The 21,779-nt window shown below is 31.4% G+C and overlaps 2 protein-coding genes across 2 annotated transcripts; one reads left to right on the top strand and one right to left on the bottom strand.

Annotated features, from left to right (window-relative positions):
- The first annotated feature begins 111 nt into the window (after positions 1-111).
- Positions 112-3,798, top strand: LOC117241629 (DNA replication licensing factor Mcm3). Its single transcript, XM_033507522.1, has 11 exons — positions 112-569; positions 637-749; positions 857-1,065; positions 1,165-1,295; positions 1,370-1,608; positions 1,683-1,925; positions 2,010-2,373; positions 2,439-2,743; positions 2,813-2,963; positions 3,034-3,452; positions 3,528-3,798. Exons 1-11 carry the CDS (start codon positions 501-503, stop codon positions 3,724-3,726), a joined length of 2,442 nt encoding a protein of 813 aa, XP_033363413.1. The 5' UTR covers positions 112-500; the 3' UTR covers positions 3,727-3,798.
- Positions 3,799-3,986: 188 nt separating this feature from the next.
- On the bottom strand, positions 3,987-21,422 carry LOC117241631 (sodium leak channel non-selective protein). Its single transcript, XM_033507530.1, has 53 exons — positions 21,235-21,422; positions 21,045-21,130; positions 20,824-20,973; positions 20,593-20,751; positions 20,381-20,528; positions 20,073-20,306; positions 19,833-20,006; positions 19,600-19,747; positions 19,356-19,504; positions 19,016-19,126; positions 18,463-18,573; positions 17,831-17,973; positions 17,292-17,750; positions 17,087-17,213; positions 16,858-17,003; positions 16,661-16,785; positions 16,403-16,590; positions 16,053-16,329; positions 15,831-15,984; positions 15,628-15,756; positions 15,274-15,550; positions 15,024-15,189; positions 14,766-14,949; positions 14,488-14,680; positions 14,256-14,415; positions 13,182-13,315; positions 12,879-13,064; positions 12,589-12,812; positions 12,248-12,522; positions 11,913-12,160; positions 11,452-11,841; positions 11,150-11,338; positions 10,953-11,090; positions 10,667-10,873; positions 10,387-10,583; positions 10,184-10,306; positions 9,915-10,088; positions 9,646-9,825; positions 9,284-9,536; positions 9,045-9,212; positions 8,733-8,941; positions 8,530-8,650; positions 8,336-8,469; positions 8,090-8,255; positions 7,633-7,827; positions 7,327-7,544; positions 6,985-7,208; positions 6,754-6,890; positions 6,535-6,671; positions 6,312-6,468; positions 6,135-6,251; positions 5,884-6,061; positions 3,987-5,808 (listed from the first exon to the last, which is right to left on the bottom strand). The coding sequence occupies exons 2-53, from the start codon at positions 21,113-21,115 to the stop codon at positions 5,630-5,632; spliced, it is 9,441 nt and encodes a 3,146-aa protein (XP_033363421.1). The 5' UTR covers positions 21,116-21,130; positions 21,235-21,422; the 3' UTR covers positions 3,987-5,629.
- Between the last annotated feature and the right edge of the window lie 357 nt (positions 21,423-21,779).

Genomic DNA, 21,779 nt, shown 5'->3' with positions numbered 1-21,779 from the left:
TGTTAAGTGACCTTGAAATATAAGCCTGTAAAAGCTTCTTTCGAAAGCTCACGCAGGAAATAATTATATTTCTGCGCCGAGATCGCAGATAAAAAATACAAAGACTTTGACGTTTTAATTATGTCTTTATTTCATTATTAGTAATATATAACACATACCCCATCCTCCTATTTTAATCATTTTAATATTTTAGATGTATTACTGTTTTAAAATAAAATGTTCAATTTTATAAAATCTCAAATTTTTAGATTTTGTAGCTTGTGCTGACACCTGCTGGAAAGCGCAATAAATTTTGTTAATGTATCGAAATGTGGAAAATATCGATTCTTTGAAGTATATCGAAGACGCCTCAACTTTCTTGTTTTCCCGCGTAAACTGTTACGAATGTGTACCGGTTGCATTCAGTCGTGTTTGTGTATACAAATTTTATAATCGTCAAGATATTTGTAAAAATATTTATAAATAATATTGTGTTAAAACAGTAAGATTATTCGGAAAAGATGGATATTGATCGAGATCAAAGATTAGAAGAGATACAAAGAGAGTATATGGATTTTTTAGATGATATGGTAAGTTTGTAAAATTTTATAATTCTTAACCCTATATTATTCATCCTTTTTCTTACTTATTCCTTAGGAAGATCAAGGCATTTATACTACTCTTGTTAAAAATATGATTGAAGAAAACAATCGCAGACTATATGTAAATGTTAACGATTTACGAAGAAAGAATCCTATTCGTGCATCGAGGTATGCATAAATCTACTTTGTTCATTCTTGATCTTGTTTCTCAAGTATGATTAATTATATTAATTTTACAATATTTTATACCACATTGGTTCCAATTTTTTTTATAGTCTATTAAATAATTCTTTTGAAGAGCATCAAGCTTTCCAAAATGCATTAAAGCAATTTGTTGCAAGCATTGACACAGAGTATGCAAAACAAAATATAGATTTTTTTATAGCATTTGAAGGAAGTTTTGGAAATAAACATGTTACACCAAGAACCCTTACATCACGCTTTTTAGGTAACTTGGTGTGCGTAGAAGGTATTGTTACAAAATGTAAGTTATATAATTTTATATCATATTATATATATAAATTTTATGCGTAAATATTATTACATTTTGATTCTGTAAAATATGTGTTTTAAACTTTGTTAGGTTCCTTGGTACGTCCAAAGGTTGTGAGAAGTGTTCATTATTGCAGTGTAACACATACAGTAATTGAACGAACATATACTGACTTTACTTCATTTGAAGCATTTCCACAGTCTGCTGTGTACCCAACTACAGTAATTATTTATAATACCATCATTCAAAAGTAAAATAAGTATTTCATGTTATATTTTTAATTTCGCAAATATAGGATGAAGATGGTAATCCATTAGAAACAGAATTTGGCCTTTCTACATACAAAGATCATCAAACATTAACAATTCAAGAAATGCCAGAAAAAGCACCAACTGGTCAGCTACCAAGAAGTATAGATGTTGTATGCGATAATGATTTAGTAGATGTTTGTAAACCTGGAGACAGAGTTCAGATTGTCGGAAGCTTCAGATGTCTACCTGGTAAACAAGGAGGATATACAACAGGAACTTTCAGGTATGCCAACTAATAAATATAAGTTTTGAAAATAACATTTAAATCTATTTAAATATAAAAACTATCTTCTACAGATCGATTTTAATTGCTAACAATATCATGCAATTAAGCAAAGAAGCTAATTTAACTATTTCTCATGATGATGTTGCTAAATGTAAAAAACTTGCAAAAAACAATCCTTGTAAAAATATCTTTGAACTACTTGCTAGATCACTAGCACCTTCCATTCATGGTCATGATTACGTGAAGAAAGCAATTTTATGTTTATTACTTGGTGGTGTTGAGAAATTATTACCTAATGGTACAAGATTAAGAGGGTAAGGAACATTAAGCTATATGCATAGCAAGTAAATTTTCTAAATTGAATTTAAATAAGATTTAATATTTAATTCCTTTATTAGAGATATTAATGTTTTGCTCATTGGTGATCCATCTGTTGCAAAGTCGCAACTTTTGCGCTACGTTTTGTGTACAGCTCCAAGAGCAATACCAACTACTGGCAGAGGATCATCTGGTGTGGGTTTAACAGCCGCAGTTACTATAGATAATGAGACAGGAGAACGTCGGCTTGAAGCTGGGGCTATGGTATTAGCGGATCGCGGAATTATTTGTATAGATGAATTTGATAAAATGTCAGATATTGACAGAACAGCTATTCATGAAGTGATGGAACAAGGAAAAGTAACAATTGCTAAAGCTGGAATACATGTTAGCTTAAATGCAAGATGTTCAGTACTGGCAGCTGCAAATCCAGTTTATGGAAGAGTAAATCGCGTTATATTCATTAATATAAATTAATATGTATTTGTTTATACATATATCTCTTTCAGTACGATCAATATAAGACACCAATGGAAAATATCGGACTCCAGGATTCATTGCTTTCACGTTTCGATTTATTATTTGTTATGCTGGACATTGTGGATTCTGAACAAGATCAAATAATCAGTGATCATGTTGTTAGGATGCATAGGTATAGAAGTACAAAAGAAAAAGATGGAGAGGCACTACCTCTAGGCAGTAAAGTAGATATATTAAGTACAAAAAATCCAGATCAAATCCTTCCTGATGAAAATGACACTCAAATTTATCAAAAATATGACCCCTTATTGCATGGATTATTGCAATCTAAAAGGTACTTAAACTGTTATACATTCATACATTTATATTTATAGTACTTTGTAGAATGATAATGTTCTTTTAGCGATCAATTATTAACTATAAGTTTTATGAGGAAATATATTCACATAGCTCGTTGTATGAAACCAAAGCTTACAGAGGAAGCTAGTGAAGTAATTGCTTCCGAATATTCGAAGTTACGATCTGAAGAATCAATAAGTTCTGATGTAGCAAGGGTACATTGTTTTATTCATTTGTAGTTTATTTCATTTATTTCCTTATTAATTTTGTATTACTTCTTACTAGACTCAACCAGTAACAGCTCGTACTTTAGAAACATTGATTCGATTGTCTACTGCACATGCAAAGGCTCGTTTATCAAAAAACGTTACCGCAGATGATGCGCATGCAGCAATAGAATTAGTAGAATTCGCCTATTTCAAACGAGTTCTGGAAAAAGAAAAGAAGAAACGAAGGCGACATGATAGCGAAGAAAGTGCAGGTGGAGACGAGGAGAACGAAAACAAGAGGAAACGTACAAAGAAGAGTAACGCGGGAGAACAAGATCCATATGATTTTGAAAGCGATGATGACAGCCACATTGATGAAGCTGCAAGAAGAATTACTAGGTCGCAAATGAAATCGACTGATTCAAGTCAGCCATCAGCACCAGATTCTGATCAAACTGTAGAACCAGAAGCTACTGCAGCTATCACTGAAGAAAGGTGTGTGTTTAATTGTTTTCAAACTGCTATTTATATCAATGAAATTTGAATGTTATATATGTTCTGTGATTTCAGATTGAAGGTTTTCAGAGCACTTCTTCATAAGTTGTTTCAACAACAAAGGGCGCAATCACTTTCATTATCAACAGTACGCGAATATATCAATACTCAACAAAGTCAAGAATTTACATCGAGCGAAATTACCGCTGCAATTAATAAAATGTCTGATGCGAATCAAATTATGGCCGCAGATGATAATATCTTCCTTATGTAAAATGTATTTGGTACTGTAAGTTATCCTGTATTTTTTACATTAAGGATAATTGTAAATTTGTTATGAACGTATTTATCGTTAAAAAACATTCAAGTGCATATCTATATTCCGGTTAAATTATACTTTTACTATTTAAAATTTATATTATATGTATAAGTACTTGATACATTTTATATTTTCATAATTGACAATTCATAAAAATGGCTGATCTATCTCTTTTTTTTGTAAAATAAAGAGAGAGTTTAATATAATTGGAAATATTTATATCTATTAACATTTATTATCTCTCCATATTACAGTACAGCACATTGGCACGTAAACTAGCAACAGTGATCAACATTCATTACAATATCGTAAACAATATTGTTTATATTTCTAAGTCTTTGTTTTGTATATATATATATTTATATAAAATCAACCCATATCACATAGATATAAATAGTTGTGCTGTCTCATTTAAATATATATATATATATATATATGTATCTAATATTTAGGCATTTTTTACATAACTTGTTCTATCCGCGTTTTTATACCGTTAAAAAAGTTCTTAAATTTGTAACGTCATAAATTTTCACTGTATACTAGCTGTCATAAATTTTTGTAATTATCTTGAACATATGGTATTTCTAGAACTGCCTGATCAAGTTTTAAAAAACCTTGCTGTATAATATTTAATTTTACATAATCATATTGTTTGAAATTATGTATGTTGATTTGTATTTACAGGTCTAATATTTGATTTGAATATACATCAATGATAATATTGTAACATAATATATTGCCTTTTTTTTCATACGTACAATTTGTATAATTAAATTATGATCTTTGAGTGTACCAAATTGTTCAGATTTTACTATATAGGTATATATATAATCACAACAAAAAAATACTACAACATTTATAATCAGCTATTTTCTTATTGTTATAATACAGGCCTTCAGGACGTAATGTTTCTATTGGAAATGAACAAATTTCGTTCGATCGTCTTTTGTTCACATTCGATATATTAAATTTTCAACAACTAAATTGTTTATTTTTTTAAAAAATCGTCACTTAAATTCATTGTACTCATATTATTCTCGATAACGTTAATTTCATTACTCTTAATTAGCACTTCCATGGCTTAACTTTTTGCTGTATAAAACCTACTGTATCTAATCCTATAATTCTGTACAAATTACACATTTCAACACCAATAACTGACACAGAATATATATAACACAATAACAAATTATATTCAATATATCTTAAAATATGTTATTACAATCTACGAAACATTAATCTATATAGAACCTGAGTATTTGCAATAGCAAACTGAGACATGAGGGAAAGAATAAACTTCTGTTTCAAAAAAAATAATATCAAATAACACGATAAATAATTTAGAAATAAGAATTGTATTATACAATTCCCTCGTGCAGTAATAAAATAATACTTCGATACAGCATTGCAAAATTTTCTATATAAAAATAACGATTAAAAATGGATATAAATCATTTTTCTGCATATATCTCTACATTTTTCACTTTATAAACAACGACGTAAAAAATAAGATTCGAAAAATATGCAAAAGAAATAATTCTACTTCGATATTTTTCCGATAGGATTACAGAAATTGTACCTTGTCTTTTCTGTGCTCAAAAATGCTTCTCTTATGCCTTACCTTTAACGCTGGTGTTTCAGGCACATACTTATATTTTTCTTCTTATTTACCAATGTTTTATTCGTGTAGACAGTTAAGAACGAAGCACATGTAATCAACAGTGAAATACAAATTGTATTTGCATTATTTTTAATTTAATTCACATTTTCACCAAGGATGCTAAAAAGCATGTGCTCCATTTTTAGACTGTACTGCGCTATAATTTATATCCGCGGCTATTTGTTTAAAAGCGTTTACTTAAACCTCGTCTTCGCTGGACTCACTGCTGTATGCCAACTGTTCCTTCCACCATTCTCGAACCTCTAGCATGACGCTGGAAGGTTTTGGTACAGTTGCTTTTGCGTTGACTACTTCCCGCTGCTGTCGGCTTTGCTCGGTGCTCTCTGTGAGATGTGGCAAATTATTTTTCGGCGCCGCTTCAAATGGAAAGCTCACGTTGGAGAAAAACACGATAAAAAGGATATAGTTACAAAGTATAAAAATATACATACGTGGTGGTCTATTATTCTTCTTCTTAGGTGCCGCACTCTTGTCTTTTTCAGACCTAATGGAAGCAGGATCTGATAGTGTTGGGATTAAATATTTTCTTCCTGATCCACTACCTATACTATCAGATCTTGGAAGCACTACTGGTTTCTTTGCTTTACAGTGCCTGATTGCATCAATCTCCTGCTTGGTAATAAATATTATTAAAAATTATATATGTATTTTTTACTATCAATTGATTAAAAATAAAATTTACCTTTGTTTCAGTTTCTTCTTCTTTGGCTACTTCCTTCCCTTTTTCTTCTACATGCTCTTGTTGTTGTACTTGTTCAGTGTTGGCACGAAGACCGGCTACGAGACTATTCTGTTGCTTCTATAATTGTAAATTATAAATTAAATCCAATTTTCTGTAAATTGTTGTTTATAAACTTACCCCACTAGCACGTATTTTTTTCAGACAACCTTCTAGCCAATTTCTAATTGTTTGCTTAGCAACCTCTTCTTCAATAATGTATTCAAACTCCTCTCTTGCCAATAATTCTTCAAGCTGAAGAGCTTTTCGAATATCAACCGAACGATAGGATAACATGCTGCAAAGAATATGTCGTCGGAAAATATTTCTTACAATAATGATAGTTACTTATACAAGGACTTACTTGATAACGTCATGAAAGGTAACATCTTCACCATTGTTCAACTTTTCTAATTCGTAGCACATATGTTTGAAGAGAAGTCGATCCTTCTGTGGGTCAGTTTCCAATCTACCTTTCAATAATCTTAAAATAAACTTCACCTAAAACAAACTAATATATCATTACTTCTAGCCAATTTATAATAGCATGTTAAGCCCGTAAAGACCTTTCTTTTAGGCGTACCCGTTTCACAGGTATAAAACCTTTCTGATGATTATCAACAACGTTCCAAGTGTTCTGGAAGTTTCTAATATCAGCATACGATAACAAAGCGTCTTCTTCATTGGAGTAAAATAGAGAAAAGTTCTCCATAATAATAGCTATTATGAAAGATTATAAATTTATGGTACCATCCTTAAAGAATCATTCCAAAACAACCAGTGTATCTATTCAATGAGATCGATTAGTACTTACCCACCAGAAGATTTAAAACAATGTAAGTGATAATGACGTAGAAAGTACAAAAATATATTAAGGAAGCATGAAAGTTGCCGCAATCGGTTTCCCAATAATTAGCAGCTGGAGTGCAATATGGTGGTTGTATCATGCAATCGTGCATTATTTTATTCCAATCTTCCCCTGTGACAATACGGAAGAGCATCGCGACGCCTGTTACAGGTGACTCAAAATTGGCACGCCTAAATGATAATCGTCTCTCTTAAGATTGTATTAGAAATAAAGCGCCTGCACCATTTAATTATTTTCTAATCTTAACACTACTCCTTCATTTTATTGCACTGAAATACGTAACATTACCTTCCTATACCTTCACCATACTTTACAGTTCCAAAGATGATCGTGCCAGCTAGCGCATAAAAGAAAACAAGAAGAAACATGCCAAATATAATGAAGAAACTTTTGCAAACGGATACTCCGACCGTTAACATCAGCATTTTGAGAGTTGTATGTTTGCCAGTGATTGTGAAAAATCTAAGGATCACGACCATGAAGCCGATTACATATGACAAATCATTCTGCAAGAAAGGTATTCCCGTCATTACGGTCATTATGTTATTTTTTAAACAAACGAACGATCACTGGATAATAATATTACCGACCTACCTTCATTGTACAATGAATGACGATCCAAATAACACCGACGACTGTCACGAGCAAATCATATCTGTTTCTTCTGGACTGCCAATAGCCACGTGGTGTAAAAGCAATATTTTTCATAATTACTTCCACGAGGAAGATGAGTGTCAGAATCGTGGACACCGTAGCGAGTGCTTCCGTGTGTTCTTCCTCGATTCTCCACTTAAGGGGGGAAAAAATAAAAAAAGGTTCATTAACGCAAAAAAAAAAATATTGTGTCGATTTACTTTTACCACGGTCTAATGGTAGCCGGCAAGGAACAAATGATTCAAGGTAACAGTCATTGAATCCTGTCCTTTTGCGAGTATGTTCTTTTGTATGCGAAAAGTTTGCTAATTAATTTTATAAAACGATGTTATGGTGTTGTGGTTGTGTTTTTGTGTGTTGTTCTTATAGAAAATGAATGAAATATTATTCAACTCACAGAGACACACAGAAGAGCACTGTTTATGAGCACCATGACCGCAATAAATCTTTTAAAATAGATATTTTGCGTGATGTCATAGATAAATGCCCTGAATTTTTTCCCATCTGGTCTGGGTGGTAAATGTAACGGTTGTGCGATTTTCAGTCGCTTTTTCAAATCACACCTATTCGAATCATAATAAATATTCGTTTACAATTTGAACGTTTCATTTGAGAAATCCATTATGTTCAATTAAAACTTTACCATCGTCTTTGATCGACCGTGAGTAATGCGGTTCCTTTATTTTCAGAATAATTAGCGATAACAACACCGACGAACAGCGTTAAACCAATCATGCAACCCAGGAAAATATAGATATGAATATAAATAGCATGGACCTAAAAAGTCATTGCATAATATCATCGCAGAAGTACTCGAAGGTAATGTTAATGACTTACGGGACCAAGAGCTTGTATAAGAACATCTCTAACGTCGAGCCATCCTTTAAAAGAGAGTACTTCAAAAAGTGCCATCAGCGCGTCACCAATATTATCAAAATTAAATCTTCTAGGATTAGCCCTAAAAGATTTTAACATCTACTTAGTAACTCCTTCCTTTGTAGAATCATTTAAATTTGGCATTTTCTTTTTAATAAGCCTACCAAACGCGTGGCACTAGTATCGATGGATAGCTCTCATTTTCGCTAGGATTTAATTTCATTTTCGTCACAAAAACTCTCCTCATGAATACTCCAACGCAATCTTCTCGTTTTAAAATAGTGGGATCGTTGCAACGAGCTAATCTACCCCCGTAGAGCTGTACACCATAACTCGCGAATATAAACATCAGTAAAATCAATAGAGTAGAGACCTAAAAAGCTTCTTATTCATTTTTTGTCTGAACTCAGTGCCAAACGGCTTTTATGTATTCAAAAAACATTTGCATGTTTGAACTTTTAATTAGAATTATTTACCAATAAGATCTCTTTGAACCCTCTACATAATTCATAAACAACTTTTCTCATGTGCGGTACAAGAGTGAAGATTCTTAGTGGTCTAACGCAACGTAAGATCATAAGAAGTTGCGCACCGGAATTCGGAGGCACGCTCTTCGGCATCCAACAGAGAAACACGAGGCTGACCTAAACGACCACTGGATTAGCGTTGAATTTATCAGATATCGAATAGCAAGAGTGATTTTTTATCAACGTACGACATAAATAAAAATATCCAACACGGAGGCGACGTCTTTGATATAGGCCTTCGGCGTAAAAAATAGCCCGTCTGCCAGAATTTTCAGAGCTAATTCGATACTCATAAAGATCACGAAACCGTACTCCGCAATTTGCAATGCCGGAACTTCCATTACGCGGTATCGTGGTGTTTCGAACATCATAGAGATACAAGACATAGTGGTAGCAAAAATCATTACCCAATCAAGGTATGTGACCAAGCCAAGAAAATTGCTACAAAGCGTATAAATATATGTGACTATAATTAATATTCCTTGTCTTGAACTTCAAGCAATAGTTTAATGCATTTTAAAGTATCAATGCTTATACTGAAAGCACTTACTGCAGGCTTTTATATTGAACTTTCCTCTCTTTTCCAGTTAATGGATCTTTTACGTTTGTATCGTATCTCGCGTAAACAAGCGACTGGCAAATTTTACGAAATTTACTTTCACGCGGTACTGCGAACAATGGTGTGTCAAAAAATGGGTGATTTTCGCGTAAATCTTCTTCACGCTGATTTCTACATAAGTGCAATGTGGTAAGCAGTTCAATTAGAAATAGAAAGAGTGTAAGTGTTCGAACCAGTGAGGAGAAACTATTGCATCTTACCTTCGCATCTCGGCCTGCTGTCGTTTAGCTTGCAACAATTTAATGTCCAAATCATGCGGTCTACTCCGAGAAGAGCTAACTCTGTTTATACCTCCGATATCACCGTTTTCCATTAAATGTTCGTACGTCTGTTTCAACTTGATTGATCCACTACGGACGCTTCTTCTAATTGATCTATTATAATGATCATTTACAAAATTATTATTATCTATAAATACTCTTTAAGTAATACATTATTATGTAATTATTTGTAGAACTTAAGATCTTACTTTTTCTGGTCAAAACGAAGTTGCTTGGCACTACTGACAGTACCCTGTGGCTTTAAAAGACCTTTTCCTGGCACTGGTATCATAGCCGAATCACCTAGTAATAATCTTTGATTATTTGAATCACTGAAAAACAGTACACATATTGTATGTTTAGCATAAGACTTATAAATAATGTTCAAACATTTTATGATATAATAACTCACTTTATAATATAGATAACAGCTGCTTTTTTAAGATTTGTAGCAACGTTTCTTACTTTCGGTGGATTATTTAAAATTTTTACTGGACGTTGTTTCCTGTATATCATTTTTGAATCAAAAGTTTCATTTATTTTCTTGACTCCTTCGTTTTCTTCAGTTTCCATTTCAAATACGAACTGTCTCATGAAACTTTCACGAACCTAAATTAAAAATATAAAAATGTATACGTTTTACCCATTTTTTTGTAATAAAAATACACAGTAGGATAATAAGTAATACTTACTTTTGGAAGATTGAAATCTGATGGCACTTTGTGTAAACATGTCATTTGAGGACTATCAGGAAACTTCTCAAAGATTCGCAACCTAAATGGTAGAGTTTCCTTTATCTCTGCACTTTGTTCGCGGAATTTTAATTGCTTCAGTTTCTTGATATCTTCGTCCAGTTCAAGATTATCCAAAATTACAGCGACGAACAAACTTAACACAATCTATAAAAAAGATATAATATTATTAATTACATCACGATTAAGAAGAAAATAACTCTAAATCTATTTCTATTTTTTTTACCAGCGTGACGAAAAGATGGTATAATATGAAATACATAGCAGCAAGAGGAGCCATTGTTTCATGTGTCCTTAACATTGTTTCGTCCATAACGTCTACCCAAGCTTCTTGTGTCAAGATTTGGAACATGGACATAAATGCCTAAAAAACCTTCTATCAGTATAATTTGATTACAGTATAAATCTGATCACATCTTTTACCTCTGGAAATGTTTCAAATTTCGTGAAATCAAGAAAGCAAAAAAGCTGCATAGAAATACTGGACGATATGACTAGCAGGCACATGGTAAATATAATGAGGCTGCCTAGCTTCTTCCCCGGACCAAATATTTTATATACAAAATCCTCGAGCATAGGTGATGCCTTGATGAGCCTGACTACTCTAAGAACCTAATTACAAAAAAATGCCATATCAATTTATCATTGTATACTTTGATTTTGTCTTTTTTTTTAACTATATAACTGTATCTGTTTTAGGGCTGAACAAAAGTGAATATAGAAACCTGAAAATACGTGAATCCAGAAAGATAGAAGAACGGAATGATGTGTAGGGTTGTACCAATTGCCAGCAGCAGCTCGAATTTGTGAATCGAATGCTTGTAATAACTGCGAAAGCCGAGACACCAGATTTTGAATAACGTCTCGAGGTCCAAAAATACGGTGAACGCGATTTCAGCGTAGTAATAGTTGTCATAGTACATATGCCTTGGTTTCTCATCATGCTTGAAGCTCATCGTCGCAGTGGCGATTCCATTTGCCAAAATCACGAACATTACCACCATACGAAATTGTGGAGATCTAAGAATTGCGTGACATATGGGAGAAGCCAATCCTCCGTGTTTGTTCTCATCTAGAGTTACCAATTTCCAACCATTATCGTCACCAGTTAATATCTAAAAAAAAAAGAGACATTATATGTGGAGTCCAATTAATTATTTTACAAACTACAAAGTTTATTACTAACTTGTGACGCTGTATTGTTACTGATGTGCCCCCTAACACCCCACATTTGTTGAAATTGTACTCGTATTTCATTAAAAGTTTCCGTAATGACGGCTATGAATACGTTTTTCACGAGCCATGCTAAGAAAAATATCATCGTACTAAAGTAAAGAACCGCACGCCAAGCGGGTAAACTATCTATAGCACGATACATGATAAAAACCCATCCCTCTTGCGATGCAGTTTGATAGACAGTAAAAATACTAGTAGCTGAAAAACCAAAGTTATTTCTGTAAAGTACATTACTTAATAAATAAGGTTGTAAGAAATGTATTATACTATAAGATTTGTCATTACCAAATTCATCGAATCCATTGAAACCCATGATGTACTTCGACAATTGGAGTTTCATACAAGTCATTCCTTCTGGACATTGGTATCCTGATTCAGGATCAGTAGAACAAAAAGTATCAGGAATGGCTAAACTATTTATAGTTATATACTTCGGATCTGTAGTATTAAGAACACAATGGTTTTTCAATTCACCGAAGAATTGAACGCCTAAAAGACCATAAAGAGACATGAAGAAAAGGAAGAAAAGAGTCACATTATATATCTGTTGACTCGAACGCCTGAAATCACAAGTAGCGCAATAAGTATAAAACGCTCAATGAAAGTTATGTCTCCAAAATACTTACTTAAAAATTTGATTAATTCTAGCTTTCGGCATGGAGAACTTAAGGAAGACTCGTAAGAAGCGTATCATAATCAAAGGTCGTGGTGCCCGCAATATCGAAATGGGAGTGAGTCGTATATCGAAACCTAGCATCTCAAACATTTGTAAAATTACAGATAACCAGAGAAAGATGACCATACTTCCATCGAATTGGCACCAATGATCTTTTAAATAAGATTTATCCCTCTGTAACTAAATGATTGTCAGTTTTTTGTAAATTGTTAGGTAGATTTACAATATTATACGAATTACCTTCAGTATGCCCCTTATGTGCATCTTAGCAATCATTTCAGCAGTAAATAAAAACGTAATAACTAAATCGCAAATAAAGGTAACATATTGAAGAGGTGGAACTTTTTCAAAAGTCTTAGGAGTATTTAAGCAAACAGAAGCTAAAGATACTAGAGCACAAGACCTCATCAATCTTCTCACCCATAGCTACAACAACCAAGTAATTAGTTAGTAATTAATATTAATAAATGTACACGCAGTTTACAAGAAGAAACGACAAATATTTGACTTATTCAGGAATGAATATACGTGTTTCTGATGTACCTTATTCACCCATTCTATATCAGCGCTCTCATTGAGGGACTCCTCTGGGCCATAATCGGCCAAGACGGGTTCCCCTTTGAGGCTCTGCTTGCGCCCCAGCATCATAATAGGAATTATGTTCGCAATGGTGAGGCCTATAATTGAAAAGTATTACGAATAACACAATATTACGGAATAAACATGAACATCAATAACAATAAATAATAATAAAAAACAATTCTTTCGATATTATTATGAAAACAATTATATTATTATAAATCAACAGCAATATGATGGTTAAATAATTACATGTTGAAAATTAAAATATAATATATGATACTGATATACGAAGAAGACAATAGTTAAAATTACTATAACATAATTAAACGTGTACATAATGTATAATTTTAATTAAGATTACTATAATTATCGCATCCAATAAAAATGATGTAATTAATTGGTCCTACCTTTTTTTTAACAATTTGGACGACAACGAAAATTGCCTTTACGGCAATTCATATAGACTACATTTCAGTATAAAACAACGATAAAGCTTTAACGTGTAATAAACATCTTATTAGTAACAACAAGCTGGCGGCATGGCGGTGATCATTTTTTGGTTCAGTTCTGGGCTTTCCAGTGATAGTGAAAGCTCGATGTGAGCATGAGCAGTAATATTATCATTGCAAACAAATCAATATTTCAAATCGTGAACGAAGGCGCGTGAATCGACGATATTGTAAGTAACAAAGGCTTTTATTTTGATAATCACTATTCATTAATGAAATATTTAAAAGAATAATGTCGATTTATTTTAAAAATGTAGTCTTCTCTCATAATTAAAAAGGAAATGTTTTACTTTCATTATTAATTTTATTTTCCAAAAATCGTATATTAAAATGTGCTTAATATATATTTTAAAGAACACTTTCATTTTTTTTAATTTGTTAATGTTTGCATTTATTAAATATAATGCTATTGTTAATATTGATTAAGTTTTCTTTATGTTCTTCTCTGTTGAGGCCATCATTTTCGAAAATTCGGAGTTTGAATTGGATAAAAGTACAGATGGTGCGTCAAATTCAATTATTTGGCCATTCTTCATAACGATAACACGATTACATGAAATAACAGTCTTCAAACGATGAGCTATCGTTAATACAGTAGAATTGGAAAATGCGTTTTGTATGGTATTTTGAACAGCGACTTCAGTTTCTGGATCAACAGCAGCAGTTGCTTCATCTAATACTATTATCTACAATGGAATTATAAATTATTAAGTGAAATAAACATTAATTAATACGAAGAACTTTCGCTGACATCATACTTTGGCATTACGCAAAAGTGCTCTTGATAAACAAAGTAATTGTCGCTCGCCAACGCTTAAATTGTTTCCTCCAACTTCAATAGGAGCATTGAGTTCTCCTGGCATAGCTTGAATTTTCTCTTTCAATTGAGTTTTTTCTAAAACACTCCAAATTTCGAAATCGTCAAATTGTTCAAAAGGATCCAAATTTGATCTACAATATAATTATAGATATTATTCAATTTCTAATATTCAAATTTACTTCTTTGTTTATTTTTTAATTTGTTAAATGTACTTGCCGTATGGTTCCACTAAATAAAACAGGATCCTGAGGAATTATAGACAATTTATTCCTTAATAATTTTAACTTCACTTTTGCTATATCTATGCCGTCAATTCGAATTTTTCCGTTAGAAATTTCAACTAATCGAAACAAAGCAACGATAAGAGAACTTTTCCCAGCTCCTGTTCTTCCCACAATACCTAAAATTCATTATGTCGCAGAAAAAATAATCATGTAAATAATGATCGTAAATCTGTTATCAAATTATTATTACCTATATGTTCACCGGATTTAATAACAAATGAAATATTATCTAATACAGGTGGCAGTTCTTTTCTGTACTTCAATTCGACTTTATGGAATTCCAATTCGCCGTCAGTAGGCCATTGATCTGAAGGATTTATAGGATCATTCCTAAAACTTTCTTCTTTCTGCAATGTCTGTAAGGTGCAACATATATATTATTAGCTATGTGATTTAATTATCAATTATTGTTGCAACTAATAAGTACTAATTTTATTTACCCTTAAGTAGTAACTTATTCTTTCGACACTTATAAAACGAGTTTCTGTTTCTGCCATTAATCTTACAGTATACTGAAAAACACCGGTCATTTGCATTGCATATGCCATTGCCAAACCGGCAAGAGATGGTGATATTTGGTTTTTAAGCAATATTACAAGAAACGCAGTAATGGAAGAGGAAATAATCGCTAAAATATCGAGTCTCACGGCGGACCATCTCATGATAGACTGACACAGGTAAAGACACAAATTGTTCAAGTCAATTAATTCCTCAAATCTAAAATGTAGTAATTCAGTATTATATTTTTATCTCCTTCAAATTACTTCATTCATGATTCAATTTAAGAAATATACTTGTTTACAAATGCTTTTCCCTTTTGGAATGCATGAATGGTATTCAAACCATGAATAGTGGTTGTAACAAAGCTCAAAACGGGAGATCGCGAGGTACTCTCTATTCGCTTGAAATCTCTCATTGCTACTCTGAAAAATTTGTCTTTTCGCTACATTTGATAGTAATAAATATGATAAATTCTTGTTTAGAATATTAATCTCACCTAAAGATTTTGCTAATATAAAAGAAAACAGCTGCAAGAATGATTAATGGTATACAAAACCAGGGTAATATTGCACATATAGCTATAATTGCAAAACTACATGTAATAATATTCTGTACCATGTTTTCCACAGAAATCGGTATGTAACTGTCCACTACAATAAAAAGATAGATAAAGAAATGCATTTACTTACTAGTTCCAAAAATATTTAGGAGGTTTTACCTTCATCAATATCTCGGCTAAAAATATTTTGTATTCTTCCAATAGGAGTAGTTTCAAAAAATGTAACTGCTGATTTAATCATTTTCTTAAAAACTTGATTGTGTAATGTCGTTGAAGCCTTTATTGTAGCGTACATAATAGCCAAGCCACGCAGTAAACTTGTTAACAAAATAACTCCAATGCAGCCAATATAAATGTTTTGATAGTATGAATAGTTTGGATTATCATTTAAATTGTTTGAAGTTACAGTTTTATTGGTATTGGGATCAGTGACATTCTTAAATGAAAAAGATCAACGTTAACTAAAAATAAGAAACATAAATACCAATTAAAAAAAAAAACATATTTACTCCACCACCAGCTTTAATCCATATGGCTAACCACCAAGTACTAAATGCTGAACTTCCAACATTTAACAAGAGCGTAAAAAATACCAAAAGAGCTATAAAATAACCACCTGCAGATTTCACATATGTATGATACGTGTACAATTCCACAGTACCCGTCCCCATTTTTTCTGGCGTTGTCAGAATTGCTCCTAGATAACAAATATGAATAACATAAATGACAAATATTTTTAAATTGATGATATAAATCTTAACACACACCACCTCCATGTATTTCCTTTGATATTGCAATATTTTCATTGTTGTCTCCAGAACTGCATGCTATTTGTTTCTCCAAATCATTACTAGATTCTCTGCTATCTATCTTAGTTAATGCTGTGGTTTCACTAATTAAATTAGAAGTAATTGTTAAAATTACGAAAATTATAGTCTTTAAAAATTATTTGTAAAATGCATACTCTGTTGAACTATTCTTCGTTTTTAATAGTGCACTGTTTACCATTGCAGCGTATTCTCTATTTAATTTTATCAATTCATCGTGTGTACCCTGTTCTACAATTCTACCTTTATGCATTACATAAATTTGATTAGAATGCTTTAGGAACTGTAATTGTTCGGATATAATGTTATTTGTAATTAAGTATATATATATTAATTGAGTTTCATAAATATTTATTTAAAACATACTTGAACCTGATGTGTTACAAACAAAACACATTTATCCTTAAGCACTCCGAGAATTAAATTTTTAAAAATGTAAGAACCCACATGTGTATCCACTGCACTTAATGGGTCGTCCAAAAAATATATATCTCTTGAAAAAGAATACTTTTTTAATATCCACTTGTAATAATAAATTAAGAAATTTTAATAGAGAAAGGAAACTATTTACCGATTAGCGTAGAGTGCTCTAGCGAGAGCAACTCTTTGTTTTTGTCCCCCTGAAAGATTTATACCTCTTTCTCCAATCTCAGTTTCGTCTCCACCCGGTAACATATTCAAGTCTTCTTTTAGACTGCATACTGTCAATGCTTGATAGTATCGTTTAGCATCAAACTGGTTTCCAAACAATATATTTTCCTTAAAAGTTGCATTAACAATCCATGCCTGCTGACTAACATAAGCGCATGAACCTTCTCTCAAAATATGGCCATTTATCATTTTTAACTGCCCTAGAGCAGCAAGTAAGAGACTAGATTTCCCACTTCCTACTTGTCCACAAATTCCTATTAATGTACCTTTAGCTGCTCCAAACTTAATATCAGAGAGTACTTCCACATATTGTGTTTCCTGGGAGGGTTCATTAAGTTTCTCTAGTTCAATTTTGGTCTTTAAATATGATCCAACATTCCTGAAAAAATACAAAAAAAAATTATTTCAAAGGAATAATTCCAGATGACAGTAAAAATACACAAACAAGCAAAAACTCACTTTTTTTCTTTAGCATTTTTTAACTTCTTAGTGTGCAAGTTAGAATTTTCGTAAACGAATGTACCATTAGCAATGGCTACAGCTTGCGATTTTACTATTGGTTTAGATATGTGGCATATCTGTTCTTCTAGAAGCAATACATCCTACACAAATATTACTAATTACTAATTACTAAAGGCAAACATCAAAAAGTGTAGTCAAAAGGAGTAACTCGTGACTGTTTTGACAATCAAATCATTATAAACATGGTCAAACGATTAATTCTAATGACAATACGACATTCACATAAGCAAGCATTGAATTTCTCACATCTTACATTACATACACCAATTATAAATAATAAACTTAAAAATGCATACAAATTAGAACTTACAACATGCAATGTGTCACACAATCGTATTGTATTAATGCCTCTAAAAAAAACAAAATGAATCATCACAATGTTTATATATTTAAATGGATTATCTTAATATCAGGCATGAAATTAACTATATTACAAAGCATCGTGCGTTGCTCTAACTACGATAACAACTTTTTTACAATGCAAATGTTATTTGCAAACTAACTAATCTTACGTTTTTACTATCATAATTAGTAATTGCTATTAACAAAGAAGATCCAAAAGTAAACACCTGAAATCTGTTGAGTGTTATGTTTGACTCATTAATATTAACTAATGCCACTTGAAGGAACATAAAAGAAGAACGAAATTGAGAATTCAGCAATGTTACAAAAGGGAACACCTGGAAAAGTAATGGATTATAATTTAAAGTAGTAATAAGACAAACTTATGTTTTGTTAGACTATTTTCAAACATTTGCATTTCAATCATATGAATAACCCTGTATTATTTCTTTAATGTATATAATACCACAAGGAGGAGTAAAAGAAAAAGCAATTATTCTGTGTATATTTACATGTATGCAACACTTTCCCCTTTACGACTACAACCGTTCAACCATTTACAATTAAGGTGAAAATATGAGATTATTAATAAAACAAAACTTCCGTGTATATTATATCATAATTTTCGTTCAATTTTTTCTTCAAATAATTTAAAAAATAAATTTGGTAAATATAAGATACACGAGAATTTGTTTGATAGTAGTAAGTACGAAATACCCATCCATTAAATATAAATTATGGAAGAATTGCAATTAAATTGTAATTTAAATTTTAAGAGACCTTCATTCTTCTAAGTGCAATATGAGCGTCGATAAAATGTCGTGTAGAATCCTTAAGGGAGGCGAGTGCCATTCTCAGCATATTTCCAAAAAATGTTGTAATTGGGAAAGCCTGCAATATATATCCCATTAAGTGCAACACTTGTTTCTTGACTTGATGACTTTAAATATTCTGTGCAAAATAAATATCGTTGACCATACAAATGCTAACTATACACTTCTTAAATTGTGCTGATGTCGATTTACACATGATTTTTTCGGTATTACTTATTCTAATATTCCTCCAAAAGAATATAAATAAGTGACTGTGCTAAATGTTTACTTCATAAATTAATATATACCTGAGCAGCAGTTAAATTACTGCCTGTAGATAAATGAGCTAGAAATGTAATAATTGCAGCTATCACAGGTATAGCTGGAGTTAAAGAAATAGCAAGACTTTGGAAATATACAATTTTATGTAACCAGTATTCCTCCTTCTTTCGTATACCTGAGAATTATTTAATATATTAAAAGGCGATACAAATTAAAAATATAGTACTAATATATCAAATAGATAATATATTAAAAAGATGGTAATCATACCAAGAAGTTTGTGGCTGAAATATTTTTCCCATGAATACATTTTAATCAATTTTACACATTCTAAAATTTCGTTCATTAATTTCACTCGTATGTCTGTAATAACAACTGTCTTAAAACGAAAATGTCCGACTAAACGGGATATAAGATACTGTTAAAAAATAATGTCATGTAGTGAAATTTTGAATAGATAGAAAAAATAACTTGGCAAACTTTATAAAAAAAACATTGTTTACCTGACAAGGATAGAATATCAGAAAGGTCAATATTCCACAAATAGCTATGGGACTAAATATCCACAGAATATAGGCTATACCACAGATAATAATTATTGGGCCACTGAATATCATAGGTCCATAAATGACTACGTCAAAAAGTCTTTGACTATCATTAGTAAACAAATTAGTTATCTGAAATTGCAAAATGAACATAAATATAAAATTAAATTCAATTTGACAATATATTCGAAATCTCACTTCTCCTGTGCTTTTGTTTCCGAGACTATTCAGTCTAATAATCTTTTTGTATAAAAGAGTAGTACAAGCAGATTTTAATCTCAGTGCTGTTCTAATATTAGTGTTCCAAGTCCAATTAAAAAATACTATTCGCAGTAGATCACAGCATGTTAGTAACAATGCCCATTTTATACCTATCCATGTACCTTCTTCTGGTGACTGAACGTGTTCCAGTACTTTCTTCATTAATATCATCTAAGACAAAAATATAGCATTCTATATAGTACTATATATAACACTTGTATTCTACATGAAACTAAAAGTCATACAGAGGTAATAAATCCGCAAATTGTAGAGCAACTTAATAAAAATCCAGCTATACATATTCTTGTTCTCGTGAACCTCCAAGCTACGCTTGAAAATGATGCCAAGTATGGACCATGTTTGCCTATCTCCTCTTGCCAAAGTATTTCTAATCTAAATATGAAATTTATTTTAGATATAGTAAAAAAAAGATAGATTCACAGTATAGTGCAGTTACCTATGTGCATTGTATTTGGAGCTCTCATAAATAGAAATACGTGGTAGATTTGTAATGTCAATACCCTTTTTATAAGCTTCCCATATATATGGCGTTATCCATGTATAAAAAATATATGAAAATAATCCAGCACTATCTGCTGGCATACTTTCTTTATTTCTAAAATACATACAGTAAGATATTACTTAAAAAATAATTTTTTATCTCAAAAACATCTACTTTAGTACATACTGATTTCTATGACGTATTGGTATAAGATTCCTTAGAGCTGGATTGTACCGGCTCATATTGGTTCTTCTGATATATTCTATTGGTACTTTTGGTGAGCGTGAATATCTACTAGGAAGTAAAAAATGCTGTCCTTCACTAGCATCATTGTACCTAAAAAAATATAAGAAATATCAATTTTTCACTTAGATTTAAAAAATATAGACAAGACTATAGTTCTTTACCCTTCACTATTAATACACTGAACTTCATTATCTTCACTTTGACCACTAGGAGAATCTGTCTTATTTTCCATGATTTTCTTCTAACACTATATGTTAACAATACATAAAGAAATTTAAATTACACAATTAAATACATAAATGGTAAGAATAAGATTATAATTTATAAAATATAGTTTTCTCAAATATTTACCAATTCTTCAATTTATTTGATGATATTTTACTTTGTAGTACTACTTATGCATTGTTACATGTTTGATAGAGATACCAGTACAATAGTCCGTAAAATTATCAGAGAAAAATTAATTTTGATAGTATGTTACCGTTATCTATCCAACGATTAAACTATCAGCTGTATACCAGTTATCAGTTGTGTATCAGTTATGTCGTTCTTCACCTTATGCAAAAAAATAATAACTTTATTACATTTGTTATTTATTTAGTCACAAGAGAAAAACCAAATAAATTTAGTTTTCAGTGAAGCTATACATACATAATGTACAGTAATTTCAGCATTTATAGTGAACATTAATAGTGTTAGAAAGCTGATAAAAAGTCTAATCTTGTGTAATTAACGATAAGTATCAAAACTGAACAAATATGTAGTTTTAAATTTATATGTGAGAAGCTATGCCCTCTGTGATTTGACAATTCGTGTATGTTATGTCATGTGACATAATCCTTAATTAACCTGATTTTTTAAATATTCGTTTAAATCAACGAAGTAACAGTATTTTA

Source organism: Bombus vosnesenskii, unplaced genomic scaffold (genome assembly GCF_011952255.1).
Source record: "Bombus vosnesenskii isolate JDL3184/JDL3185 unplaced genomic scaffold, Bvos_JDL3184-5_v1.1 scf7180000016261, whole genome shotgun sequence".
NCBI lineage: Eukaryota > Metazoa > Arthropoda > Insecta > Hymenoptera > Apidae > Bombus > Bombus vosnesenskii.
The sequence above is the reverse complement of the archived record's forward strand: the minus strand, read 5'-3'. Positions and strand labels throughout refer to the sequence as shown.

What these genes read in the sequence shown, in the direction of transcription:
- LOC117241631 (XM_033507530.1), bottom strand. Translation starts at nt 21,115, where the DNA reads ATGGAAAATAAGACAGATTCTCCTAGTGGTCAAAGTGAAGATAATGAA. An exon ending in TTGCACTTAGAAGAATGAAG is followed by an intron (nt 18,574 to 19,015) that starts GTCTCTTAAAAT and finishes TTACTTTTCCAG; the next exon opens with GTGTTCCCTTTTGTAACATT. An exon ending in ACGGTCGATCAAAGACGATG is followed by an intron (nt 8,256 to 8,335) that starts GTAAAGTTTTAA and finishes TGATTCGAATAG; the next exon opens with GTGTGATTTGAAAAAGCGAC.
- LOC117241629 (XM_033507522.1), top strand. Translation starts at nt 501, where the DNA reads ATGGATATTGATCGAGATCAAAGATTAGAAGAGATACAAAGAGAGTAT. An exon ending in TGGATTTTTTAGATGATATG is followed by an intron (nt 570 to 636) that starts GTAAGTTTGTAA and finishes CTTATTCCTTAG; the next exon opens with GAAGATCAAGGCATTTATAC. An exon ending in GCAGCTATCACTGAAGAAAG is followed by an intron (nt 3,453 to 3,527) that starts GTGTGTGTTTAA and finishes CTGTGATTTCAG; the next exon opens with ATTGAAGGTTTTCAGAGCAC.